A 13,082-nucleotide genomic window follows, 5' to 3' on the forward strand; every position below is an offset into this window, starting at 1 on the left:
ATGTTGTAACCTCATCTTAGACCATCGATATATATTTTCTTTTGTTATTAATGTTTTTAGAAACCTTTAAATTTTGCTCCGGAATGGTAGTGGGCCTTTAAGTATTGTAATTCTCAAAATGTTGGTAACTTTTGGTGGCGAATAACACGTTCTTGGTTGACGAGTATGAAAATTACGACACATTATCATAGAACACACAGAGGCCAATTTCTTAATGTCCTTTAAAGGCCCACTACCTTTCCGGAGCAAAATTTAAAGGTTTCTTAAAAACATTAATAACAAAAGAAAATATATATCGATGGCTTAAGATGAGGTTACAACACCAAACATATGCAAGATTTCCTGTCTAATGTACGATAACAGTGGAGATTCATTTCGCTGTTTTGCTGTCTGGCGCAGTGATAGTCAACTACCGCGCGGCATTTAGGACGACGGCGGGAAACATAAAACGACCCGCGTTATGAAAATTAACATTTTATTTATTCTAAATAAACAGTTCTGTAGGTGATGATAAGTGTGCTAATAAACGTATGGTTCATAACTTCTGCGACTCTTCAAAATTATTGATCTCGTTTTACATTCCTATTTTAAAAATTAAAAGCCGTTTCGGAAAGGTAGTGGCTCTTTAACATTTAGGAATTCTTTAACTTTCTTTAACTTAAAAAATCTCCATAGGAAAGCATTACGGAAATTAAGGACTTTCCTAACTTTCGGCCTTTGGTTGTCGATAACTTTCCTTCATATTTGGAACTGTATATCTGTAGATGAACGTTTTTGACAATATCGAAAATGCTCCAACGCCGACAAAGCATAACTTTCCTAACTTTCGGCCATTGGTTGTCGATAACTTTCCTTCATATTTGAACTGTATGTGTAGATGAACGTTTTTGACAATATCGAAGATGCTCCAACTCTGACAAATCATAATCGATACCCATCATTTGAATAATAATTTCTGTTTAATCGGATATATATATATATATATATATATGATATATATATATATATATGTCTAATTAATACAAAAATAATACTAATTAATTAGTAATATTTTCACATTGAATTAAAATAAGAAGCTCAAACTTTTCAAAAGTGGTAATTTTGTAAAGTAAGTAACCTTTGAAACTGAAGAAAAATACTAATCCGTCTGCTTCCGTTTTTGTTAGAGAAAAAATACCATTTGTCAGCGATTTCCAGAGCATCATTTCTTAAAATACCTTTTATAAACCAATCGCCATAAGGCAAATAGCAAAGACAATCCTTTCAAAAACCACAAACTCGCATTCTAATTGAATTAATAATGGATATATTTACTTTAAATTAACATATTGAATAAAGTAAATACCGAAAAAAGAAATTGTAAGAAAGTGTATTTTCATGTTCAAGAAAGAGATCAAAATCTGGGATCAAAATGTAGAAGAAAACGCTTAATTATTTAGACGATAGTGAGAGGAAATGTGAAGGTTGACTTTTTCCTGTCGGGATTTGCGGTCCGATCTCTCGCCTCGCTGCGTCAATGGAATGTGCTCTCGCTATTTCCCGCGGTATGTTACATTCGGCCTACTTCTCGAAGCATTCTATAGGTCGTATACACGTTCGGGGCTTCCGAACGGTACCTCTGCGATCTATTCAGGTCACACACATACGCACATCTACCAGCTGATCGCAACGTTTCATTCATAAGTTCGCTGGCGGAGAGCTAGAGTGTATTGGACGGATCAGGTGTGAGTCGGAATCATCGCAGACGACCTTTCCAACTCCGTCTGGTCATAGTCATCAAGATATCTTCACACTTCCTTGATTTCATCCTATATCTTAAACTGTGCTTTAAGTTATTCCTAGATTCAACTTTTTTTGTCGACGCTCTTGCACTCACTGAGGCGATTGTGACAAAAACAGCTATAGTGTATAACATCGTCCTCACATACGTACACACATACAGAGAGACTTCAGTTATTCGCTATCATGTCGGAGTCTGCAACCAAGTCTAATGTGGCTACCGGGGGCTCCGAGGCTGCACAGCCCCCTAAAAGGGGCAGGGGACGGCCCCGAAAACCCAAACCAGACCAGGTAAGTGAAGGATTGTGTGGAATGCGGTCAGTGGGTTGCACCAGGTATTCATCTTCTGGACTAGTGTTTACTTTCTCCCACGATTTCCTGAAACAGCTTCACATATTACCACCCACGTAAAAATAAAAATAGACGGAGATTTTCTTCCCAGTTTTAATCAAATATTTCACAGAGATATGTGTATTTTTTAAGTTTTCGAGTGTTTTTTTAACAATTGATTTATGTTAATTCTAGCCAGAAGAGCCAAAACCAAAGCGACCACGTGGACGGCCGCCGGGCACCACCAAAAAAGCCGAGAGCAAGGTGAAGTATTGCATCCAACAGCAGGAAGATCCTCTGAACCCAGTACCGCACCTTTACATAATGATAGTCAGTTGTCATACACCAACCACCCATAGGTCATAATGTCTAGGTCTGGTGTTAGGGCCAAAGGAATCTCGGACCACATACACAGTTACTCACACTTGGACTTCAGATTCGTTGATAGTGGGTTAAAAATTGAAAAAAATTAAAGGCAAATATTTATGATTGCTCGGAATGCGGTTAGTTTAATGAATGGGGAAAAACTATTTTTTTTTTTTTGGAAGAAAATGTCTAGTTCCCTCTCTTTTTTACAAAAAAAAAATGCAATATGAAATGTATTACATACTGCGTTTTTATCGATATTCAAAATTTATGCATGTTTATAAACACAACAATAAAGGTTACAGATAATAGCAACATTTCGGATATATTTTAAATTACATGTAACCGCACTTTTATGTGAAGGGCGTTCCTGTAGTTTTAGACCATTCAAGGACAATTATCGTACATGTTTCGATGTAAATAATCGCTACTGAAAAGCCACGGTAAATTTATCTATAACTGCATTGCTTTAAAAAATGGATTCACTTTTCCCGCCAATAGGATTAAAATTGGTAAATTTAATACTACCATATAAACGAAAGAGCAGAGCGACAGGGTAAACTCGTATTTTCAAATCATATTTTATAATATTGTTTATTTAGTCAAAGAAAGCACAAAACCTTACCGTTTCAAAAATGTGACACCATGTGCAGTTGTATAAAGGTATTATTATAAGTTGCATCTTCATTGTGAAGTTTAGTGAAGGTCTTTTCTACATCTTTGGCCATCACATTTGACTACATGACTTTTAATTTGCAATTTGTCGGACAATCATATTTGAAATTAGTCAACATTATTTGTTTTTCAATATACAGTAGAGTTCATCTGAGCGTTCAAATTGCTCAAACGCTGCTGAGAGGTATGTCGCCAAATATCAATGACTGTATGCTATTCAGAAGTTTGTTCCGAAATAACATTCCCTTGATATCATTGTCCATTTTGATATGTGAATCACCTTTTTTATTATTAACCCGTCGTTTCTTTCTTGAGCCATATCATCCAAGTTCCATATGTACCAATTCATTGCTTTGGAATTTAGTCTGCAGCGATGGCATCACCGATGATTATTAACAATAAAGATGCTCCATCTTCGACAGAGCATGAACGAAACTCATCATTTGAACAATAATTGGTGTTTACTCATATAAATGTATGTCTACTAGTAATTTGCACAAAAATATTATCACTTGTTTTGCTTTTGGTGGATGCGCAATTAGTCATTCGTTCCTTCTTCTATGTTGCATTTGTTGAATATTGTAAATATGTGTCTCTACACAATGTTTTTTTTTGTGTGAAGAGACTAATACAGTTTGAAGTTTGATTCAATCTAGGTATAGTGCCATGATTTTTTTTCGGAGCGCAATTATGATAAGAAGCTCAAACTTTTCAATGGTGGTAATAGTGAATGCTGATTTGTCTGGTCCTGTTTTTGATAGAGAACTATTACTATTCGACAGTGGTGTAGCATCTTTAAATGGACAGCGATAAATATCCATGCATAGTACTAATTGTATCACAAGCCAGGACTGGTTGATCTGTTTAAAATTTCAATACTCCGATCTGACGCTTCAATAAGAATAAATACATCAGCTTAGATGAAGAACCATGCAGACACACTGTCCTGGAAAGGTTGATGACAAATGACAGGATGTTTTGTGAACATGTCGTGGTCAAAAAGTTAAGCACATATTGTTTTGTGAACATGTAGTGGACAAAAAAAAAATTATGCACGTGATGTTTCGTAAACAGTTCGTGCTCGAAAATGTTCATCACATGATGTTTTGTGAACAGGTCGTGGTCAAAAAAGTTAATCACATAATGTTTTGTGAACATGTCGTTGTGAACATGTCGTTGTGAAAAAAGTTATGCACTTGATGTTTTGTAAACATGTTGTGGTCCAAAAAGCTAACCACAAGATGATTTGTGACTTCAAAACACATTGTGTGGTAAAAGGGTTGTGTCAACATCAGAATGGCCTCTATATTGAGCTTTTATTTACTGGGACAATTCATCAATTTCTATCACTGTGTTTCTATTTCGAAGTACATGTATATCATCTCATCAATTATTTTATTTCGCACAATAATAAATTGACATTTCAGTTATAAAACTAAACTAATGTAGATGATAGCAAGTATGATACGTTGGAGTTCCACCATTAACAATGGAAAACATTGTTCGTCCTAAATCCCTACAATACGAGAACCCGGGGGTACTTCCGCTACAAAACTGGGTCAGATCAGTAAACAGCTCCAACAACAGCCCTCCTTCACATGTGTGGTGGGTCCCAAAAGGTGATCTAGGGGCCGCGTTAAAATAGACTTATTTCGGTAGTCATTTCACCGGTTAATGTGACCTTTCAAGGTCGTTTAGTCTGCCGCCGCAATTGCAAACTGTTGATACATTATGTAATTTATGACTTTGAAGTATTGAAATATTGGAAATATTTTCTTCGTGGATGACTTGGTGTCACTTAGTGCCTTTTACGATAAAGCCGACTGTTCTTTTATTTCCCTAGCTCCACCGTGACCCGGATGTCGTGTGAATTGTGCGAAATATGTACAGTAACGCATGTATACGAATACAAAACTTTTGAGAAATACAATGCTTAACTCCGAAAATAAGTGTTCTTATCGCTTTTAAAGTAGAAATATGTCAAGATTTTGTCAAAGGTTTTCTACATGTTATTTGTATTTTTATTTTGATCGCTTTCTTTTACCGCCATAAAATCAATTTATTAAGAGGATCTTTGCTCCCCATAATCACCTAGCCATAGGGAAAACTTTTTGTCAGTGACCGTAAAATACTAATTGCACCTTACGTCTTCCATGTTTGAATAAGCAGAAGTAGAGAAGTCAGCTAGATTATTCTTGGTCCAAGTAACAACCCAAAAAGAAGTCTTCACCACAGGAACTTACAATACGTCTCACCACGAAACATACAATATTTCCAAAATCTTTAACAATAACATTTCTCCATATATCTCAATACCCGAGTTTGTTTTTATTATCGACCTTAAGTTATATAGTTGGTCCCTGTTTTTCTCCGTCCAAAAGCAGACATTGGGAAACTTGTAAAGCAACACAATCTTACATTTCTTAATTAAACGTCTTTCGCTTTAACCGTATACCTCCAGATTATGTATGGAAAATATACCGGTAGTAAAAATACGAGGTGTCAAAGTACTTTTATCTGGTCCCTGTACAGCTGATTTAAGCTTCTGTGTATTGTTTATATCGAAATAACACAGTCTTTGTTACTCTTCATTATTCATTTATTGTTCTTATCTATGAAGATTTGGAGTTTGAAGTGTTATAAGAAGACATTAAATTTACCATAATGTATTGTAAATTTAATCAAAGGTTGTCATATTTTTAACATGCATTTGCTGAGCAACATAAATTTTATGTTCAAGCATATCCAATGGTGCGCTTACGCGCACCATAATACCAGATTACTCAATATATGTTATACACCAATGCAAGTCAAAAATATGACAGCCAATGCTTATATTATTATGAATTAACTAGTTATTCTCGTTGTAAATAGAAAATAGATAGGACGGGAAAGCTGAAAATAAACGCATACGTCTGCACAGAGAAAAATGTCAGTTCAACAGCAGATGATTTGGTGAGAAATTTCAGTGGGGTCCGGTCGGTTCGGGCTGTTGCCATTCAGTTTAGATATATTTTATTGCCATTAGTAGCATTGTATAACTTAAAAAAGCCCTCTCTATTAATTCAAATATATACATTATAATTGTAAAATGGCTTTATGTATAAAATAAATATAAACAAATGTTGTCACGAACAATCGACTATGTAGTAACAGTATATCATTTAAAATAGTTCCATCGATAAACCGGATATGCGAAGATAAATACAACACTTCATTTGCGAATGTGACTTATTTTCAATTGCTTTTATATCTTTTGTATATCTTTTGTACTTTCTCACACTGGGCGTGAGTCTTTGCGTGACCTCTTGAACTGTGATGAAGGTATTACTACGCTAGGTCTTAATTGCCAATGCAAATATTGGACATAACCATAGTGGTAGAATGAAGCTAATAACTGTGCAAGACCATGTAAATATTAAAATATGTGTATTTTCATGGTTAGAAAGTCGGATTTAAAAAAAAAGTTTTTTTCTCTATTTTTCAGAAAGAATATAAGCCTGTAAAATCAAGAGGTCGACCAAAAAAGGTGAGTGTTTTATCGATGCATGTCACAATTATTTACATTTTCTCTGCAACCCCCACTATGTTACCTTACCAAATCAGTGCATAAGTCTCAATATCTCCCAGAATTTAATGTGCTCCCTTGATTTCTCCTCTGTAATCGACCCATGGAAATTTCAAGATTCTTTAAAAACGTATTTCGGAAATACAGTATCATTAAGTTTTTCAAATGTATTTTAAGGTTTCTTTCGTGTTTTTTTGCTTATAAACGACTGCTAGTTATTACAGAATACAAATGAGGGAGCGCAATGGACCATGAGTGATTGCATAAGTTCGTCAGTCGCTTATTTTTGACGTCACTATCATTGTGACGTCAGAATTTGTCGTGCCGACGAGCACTAGAGAATACTGATGAAATGACTGTTCCGTTCATTACGAGATACATCCATTCATTTATAATGTTATTAAAATCGTTGTAAAATGTAAATACAATTGGTCACCTGCTTTCGGTTGGCAATAATGGGAGGATGAAGGCCAAATTCAACATAAAGCGCTATGGAAGCGCTAATGCAGTTTTCAGAACGACTCTTTGTTAAATTTTGAAATTGTTTGTTATTTTACAAATAAAACTCCATCTCGCTGGTTGGAGTTTTCCCCAATACCAACCATTGATATAGTATAATTGGTATCATCAATTGTCTTGACGTTGGTTGGCAATGTTTCCTGGGCTTAGATTCAACAACATTCCTTAAATTTAAGGATTTCTTAACTTAAAATTCTTCATAGGAAAGCATAACAGAAGTTAAGGAAAGCTCCTTATCGTAAGATCTTTCCTTAATGTTAAGGAATGTTCGTGAAACTAGACCATGAAATGACATAAATATCAACAATCCAAACCAAAACGAATGCCATGATGGCGATTATTCCTTACAGTTTAGCAGGATATCTTCTTACGTTACTGGTTTTGATCATAGAAATAGTTAAAAGATTTTAGATAACTTGGTGTCTATTTCACTGAAACTGGATAAACTCTTTTTAATATCAAACAACTAGAATGTATGAAATTATGTATGTTTTTTTTTTTTTTTTTTTTTTTTTTTTCATAACGCCATAAAACATATTGTACTGTAGTGTATAGATGTGAAGTCTGAGTTTTGATGACCATAAGTTCAATAAATATTTACATCTTCAATTTTGTAAGTATATTCTAAAAATCATTAACGCCCTAATTTTCTTTCTCACGAATCAAGAAGAACTTTAAATATTTTATTCACCACCAAACATTACCAACATTTTGAGAATTTCAATACTTACAATGCATAGATTTTGAGTTAATAAATCAGAGCTGAATTACCATACTTACATTCGGTCAGACCATGAAGCGAAATTGTGGTCTACAATTTCATTTCACATTTGTAGAGTGTAAGTAGTGATTGGAGTGTGATTTCTGCAGGTTTATTTCCATCTAAATATACATCAGGCACATATTAAACAAGAATTTTATAGTGAATAAATTATGTGTTATAATTAATGTTTATAAGGCATTATACATATTTGTCTTTCCATTCGTATGATTTTCACTGCTTAATTCATCAAATCTGATGGTTTTTAATAGATAACTGGAAAAAATATGTCAAAAACAGTTTGCCCAGTTGTGGCGCATATAACTTTATGGTAAAAACTAACACACCAAACTCTAAGGTGTATGTCGAACTTTTATTTCCACTTTGTATTAATAGTAAAGTTAGAATGGTTAGCTTCAAGGTTAAACTTATCAAACATAATAATAACAAGCACAGCAATAAACTTTTATTATTTCTATTAGATTATCAGTCATCCTGGTTATCGTATATAAAAAGCATTTTCGAAAAAATGTGATATGGTTCACATCTTTGAATCCATAGATTCTAGTGTCAAATTGATTTAATGTACGATTTCACAAACTCAAAAAAACATTTTATATGTAGAGATATCTATAATTCAATCAAATCTACAAATTAGAACTCGGACTAGAAGACTATTTACTTTTACTTTGTGATGGTAAACTACCAATCGAAAGTGGCAGATCGTCTAGAGCTAACATACCACGAATAAATAATAGAAATGCAACGTATGTATTTTAAGGGAATTTGGAGATGAATGTTATTATTAGTTCAATTGTAACTTTCATCAGATTACTATCAGCAGAAAAAAAAGGTATTATAAAGACCTAGCATCTTTAAATTTAATACTTTTTGTTCAATTATGCAGGTTCAAATGAATTCATTTAATTCGAAACAATAACTAAACATTTAAATCTAAAACTTTGAACTAATGCCCATCATGCTCAATTAAATTAAATACAATGATTTAATTACAATATATAACTGTCTATATTTGTTTATGAAACAAACATTGTCATTGTTCATTGTTTTTAGATACTACTGTGATAGGATGATTAACGAATTCAATTAGGTTGGTATAAGAAAAAGTGATATCAATAATATCAAATACGAACCTCTAAGCAATGTTCAACATGTCCAAGCCAGCAAGTTTATAATGAGTACTTTACTGTTATTCTCTATACTTTTTGTTTTTGAAGACAACATATTATCTTTAGCATTGAAAATTGTTTATTGGATAGATTTTTAAATTGTGAATGTTCTAATTTAGGGAAGATGTGTGGCAGATAATCGCCATTCGTCCGTCCGTCCATTAACATTTCTTGGTACCATTACTCGAAAGGTACTGAAATGAGCTGTTTCGTATTTATTTCATATGTAGGCTCCTTTTGGGCTATAGTTGCGCATATTACATTTTGTGGCAGATCGGTGAACAAGACGGATTTCAATAGCTGAAGTTTGTTACCGCTATTTCTCCGAAAGAACTAAAGGAATCTCTAACATTCCATGCTTAGTTCTCCCTAGAACTACTGCTGTAAATATTGCATTTTGAATCCAATCAGGCAACAAGATGGCCGACAGACAGCCATATTGGTATTCGATAATTGAAGTTTGTTGCCACCATTTCTCAGAGAGTACTAAAGGGATCCGTCTGAAATGTGTATGCTCCCTTTGGGCACTTGTTGTGCATATTACTTTTGGGACTGACCAGACTACAAAATGGTTGACAAAGAGTCGTCTTTGATTTTGACAATTCAAGTTTGTTATTAATATTTCTGAAAAAAGTACTGAAAGTATCTTTAAGAAATTTCATATGGTAGGTTCATCTTGGTCCCTAGAGTTTTGCCATTGCTTTTCCATGTAAATGATGAAATACTATTTTTGACATTTTTACAATCACATTGTGGAGAGTGACCATTTTGAATTTGACCATAGAAGTTCCTGATGTGTATTCGATATTTTCAAAAGAAGAGGGGAAAAGAAGAGATAAGCAGAAAAAATATCCGTCTTTCCATTGATAGACATAGATCTTTCAATGATGGATGCCAATAATTCTCTGAGATCTCGTTACCAGAAGGCACAAGTATACATATGGGCTTGCGATTATTTGCTACCTTGTATGTTTTGACAAGAAATGGAAAATTCAACTCACAGATTAGAATATATCATTGAGCTCTATATAGCTCATATGGCAGTACAAATAATTGTACAGCCCAGGGCGTCGACGCCCAACATTATCCTTTAGATGATATGGAACAAAATGTTAGCGAATTATGAATACTTCGATCAACATTATTTTTCCAGAAGGTTCAGTACCAAAAACGGCAGTAACACGGTGAGATACTGGCCGATAGGTGAAATACTACTTGACCCCAGTTTCTAATTGAAGTGTAAACACCCGTCGTGGACTGATTAGAACCACAACTTGAGTGCTTCCTGTCATCAAGCAGCCATCTTATTTACGAGGCTCCAGAGGGGGTAGACTGGTGGTGCAATGTAGGCTAATATTCGAATATTTTGAAGTTTTTTTGGAAGTTTTCCTTTCGGTGCACAGAGACACGTGTTGGCTGACGTCGTATTGCCGACAAGACAACTTCCGGTAAAGATGGGTATCGGGATTTTGAGTGGACTTTTTAAAGTTTAACCTTCGTCGTTCTCACATCAAACAAAATACACGTTTATGGCTGACGTAAACCTAAATACCGTTATCTGAACTCTATGTGCATGTGGCTTGTTTGTATTTAGTGACAACAATGTTGTTTTTGTTTTGTTTTTGTTTTGTTTAAGATGTGTACCGACCAAGACAATAAGGTCAATTCAGTTGATATATTGTTTTAACTTATCATTAATACTAGTAATGTATCACATATTAACAATATCACGGATTATGACAATAAAATTTTTATGATATTGTAAAAATATTTAGCTTATATTGTCCTAACGAAGCAAAGATATTTTAGTGCAAATATATAAACAGCTCTATGCCTTGGAAAGCGAAAATGAAGGTTCTACCAACTTAACATCAATATCCCTAATAAAAATAATTGTCCCTGTTTGTTGGTTTTTTCAGCAGATCAGATTAAATATTTTGATGATTTACAATTCTCTCCCTCATAACTTTGAGGATGTGTACGAAATACATTTATAACTTTAGTATAACTACCTGTTTCACTCTGACAACTTTGAACGTGTGTTTGTTAGCAATGAATACATAAAAAGTTTGTTTTTACATTGAATCCCCCTCTTGTACCCCTAAATGGCTAAGGGCAAACGCACTTACTTCTGTTTCACGTATAGTGCGCATTGTATGGGCGTGTGCAGGAATATTTGTTTGCTAAATAGTAAATACAGAAAATAGGCTATCAAATTGACGTTTCATATGCAACTTGCCTTTAATTTTCATGAATAATAAAAATTTTAATTCTGTACAAATTATCTATTTAGATCCGTTCATAACTGTAATACTAAGGTTCATTTTACCTTCTAAATCTTCTGTCTCCATAAAATCTAATTTAACAAATTCCCATGCCCATATTTCCATAAGTCAACAGTTTATCTATGCTGTAGTTCTTTATGTATCATAAACATTGTTTTAACTACATGTATTTTATTCAGCATATCATCATTTTATCTCTTTTTCAGTAATACATCCTTAACATTGTCCATTATTTTTGCATTATAGAGAACATCAAGTACCGAAGCATCGGAGGAAACGGGGGGAAGCAACTAAACATTAAAAACGACACCCGGCCGATTTTCCGGCTTACATTTTTACCTCCGGGCGAGTGCTGTTTTACAAGTTGAACATGTTCTTGGACTATTTGGACAGGTACCGTTTTTATTTTGGCTCTGATGTTTGGAATATCTAGGCGAGTGACGTCTCACATTCGGGACATACTTGTACTTTCTATGCGAGTGCTGTTGGGCATGTTTTGTGTCCATTCAGGTGTATATAGTGAACTTTCCAGCCAAGTGCCGTCTTACATCGATCTGTTCTAGGAGTCGAGGGGTTTCCAGGCGAATACAATTTTGGCCTATTTACTTTCCCGGCAAGTGCTGTCTTTCATTTAGGACTGGTTTCAACTATTTGTGTGAAATCTTTCTTACATTTTTTGCAACTGTGCTGTCTTTCATTTTGGACTGGTTTTATGAATATTCGAGCGAAATCTTTCTTACGTTTTTGTAACTGTTAGGAGCTATTTTGTAAAATAGAACTGAGAGACTGTTAAAGCCACAGTAAAGGTATTTTTTCAAGTCACAGTAAGTATAATAAAACTTTGTTATGTAAAACGTAGATTAAAGATAGGTCGAATGAGCATATGGAATTAAAGGTTGAGTGACGATATAAAATGATTTTATGGTCGAGTGACGATATAAAATGATTTTGTGGTCGAATGACGATATAAAATGAGTTTATGGTCGAGTGACGATATAAAATGATTTTGTGGTCGAATGACGATATAAAATGATTTTGTGGTCGAGTGACGATATAGAATCAATGATACTATGGTCGCGTTACGATATCAAATGATTTTATGAACGAGTGCTGATATTCGCAATCATTTAAGCTCATATTTTGCCAAAAACTTTATAATTGACATTTCAACTGAGAGAATGGTTCTTTATGGAATAATCCAAAGAATGGATAATTGTATGCATGGTTGAAATTATTTTTCCATTCATTGTGCGGAATATGAATGATTATTTGTATGATTTACCAATAAACGATCTGACAAAAACGGTAGAGAGTAGGAGAGGGTCAGGGTTAGGGTTGAGGGTTTTTACTGTAACCCAACTTTCTTTTTTTCCAACAAGCGAATGTTAATCTTCGAGACTCTTCGTTTTTACTGTAACCCAACTTTCTTTTTTTCCAACAAGCGAATGTTAATCTTCGAGAACTTGTTTTAAAATGGAAATCGCGAAATTAAGAAGCCGCGAAAGAAAGTTGATTTATAGTAAAATAATGATAAAAAGCTACCTCCGCGGACAGAGGGTCATCAAATGGTCAAATGGTTACTTAAATACATTTACCATGGAAACAAAAAG

General features: G+C 34.2%; 1 protein-coding gene across 1 annotated transcript; it reads left to right on the forward strand.

Moving 5' to 3' along the window:
• Positions 1-1,542: 1,542 nt before the first annotated feature.
• On the forward strand, positions 1,543-12,864 carry LOC138335934 (high mobility group protein HMGI-C-like). Its single transcript, XM_069285135.1, has 4 exons — positions 1,543-2,070; positions 2,305-2,373; positions 6,638-6,679; positions 11,719-12,864. Exons 1-4 carry the CDS (start codon positions 1,966-1,968, stop codon positions 11,764-11,766), a joined length of 264 nt encoding a protein of 87 aa, XP_069141236.1. The 5' UTR covers positions 1,543-1,965; the 3' UTR covers positions 11,767-12,864.
• Positions 12,865-13,082: the final 218 nt, after the last annotated feature.

This window comes from Argopecten irradians, chromosome 12, assembly GCF_041381155.1.
Source record: "Argopecten irradians isolate NY chromosome 12, Ai_NY, whole genome shotgun sequence".
Classification (NCBI taxonomy): domain Eukaryota; kingdom Metazoa; phylum Mollusca; class Bivalvia; order Pectinida; family Pectinidae; genus Argopecten; species Argopecten irradians.

Excerpts from the sequence above, each read along its gene's own strand:
- LOC138335934 (XM_069285135.1), top strand. The coding sequence starts at position 1,966 with ATGTCGGAGTCTGCAACCAAGTCTAATGTGGCTACCGGGGGCTCCGAG. Across the intron at positions 2,071-2,304 it reads GAAAACCCAAACCAGACCAG|CCAGAAGAGCCAAAACCAAA; the intron begins GTAAGTGAAGGA and ends TGTTAATTCTAG. Across the intron at positions 2,374-6,637 it reads CCAAAAAAGCCGAGAGCAAG|AAAGAATATAAGCCTGTAAA; the intron begins GTGAAGTATTGC and ends TCTATTTTTCAG.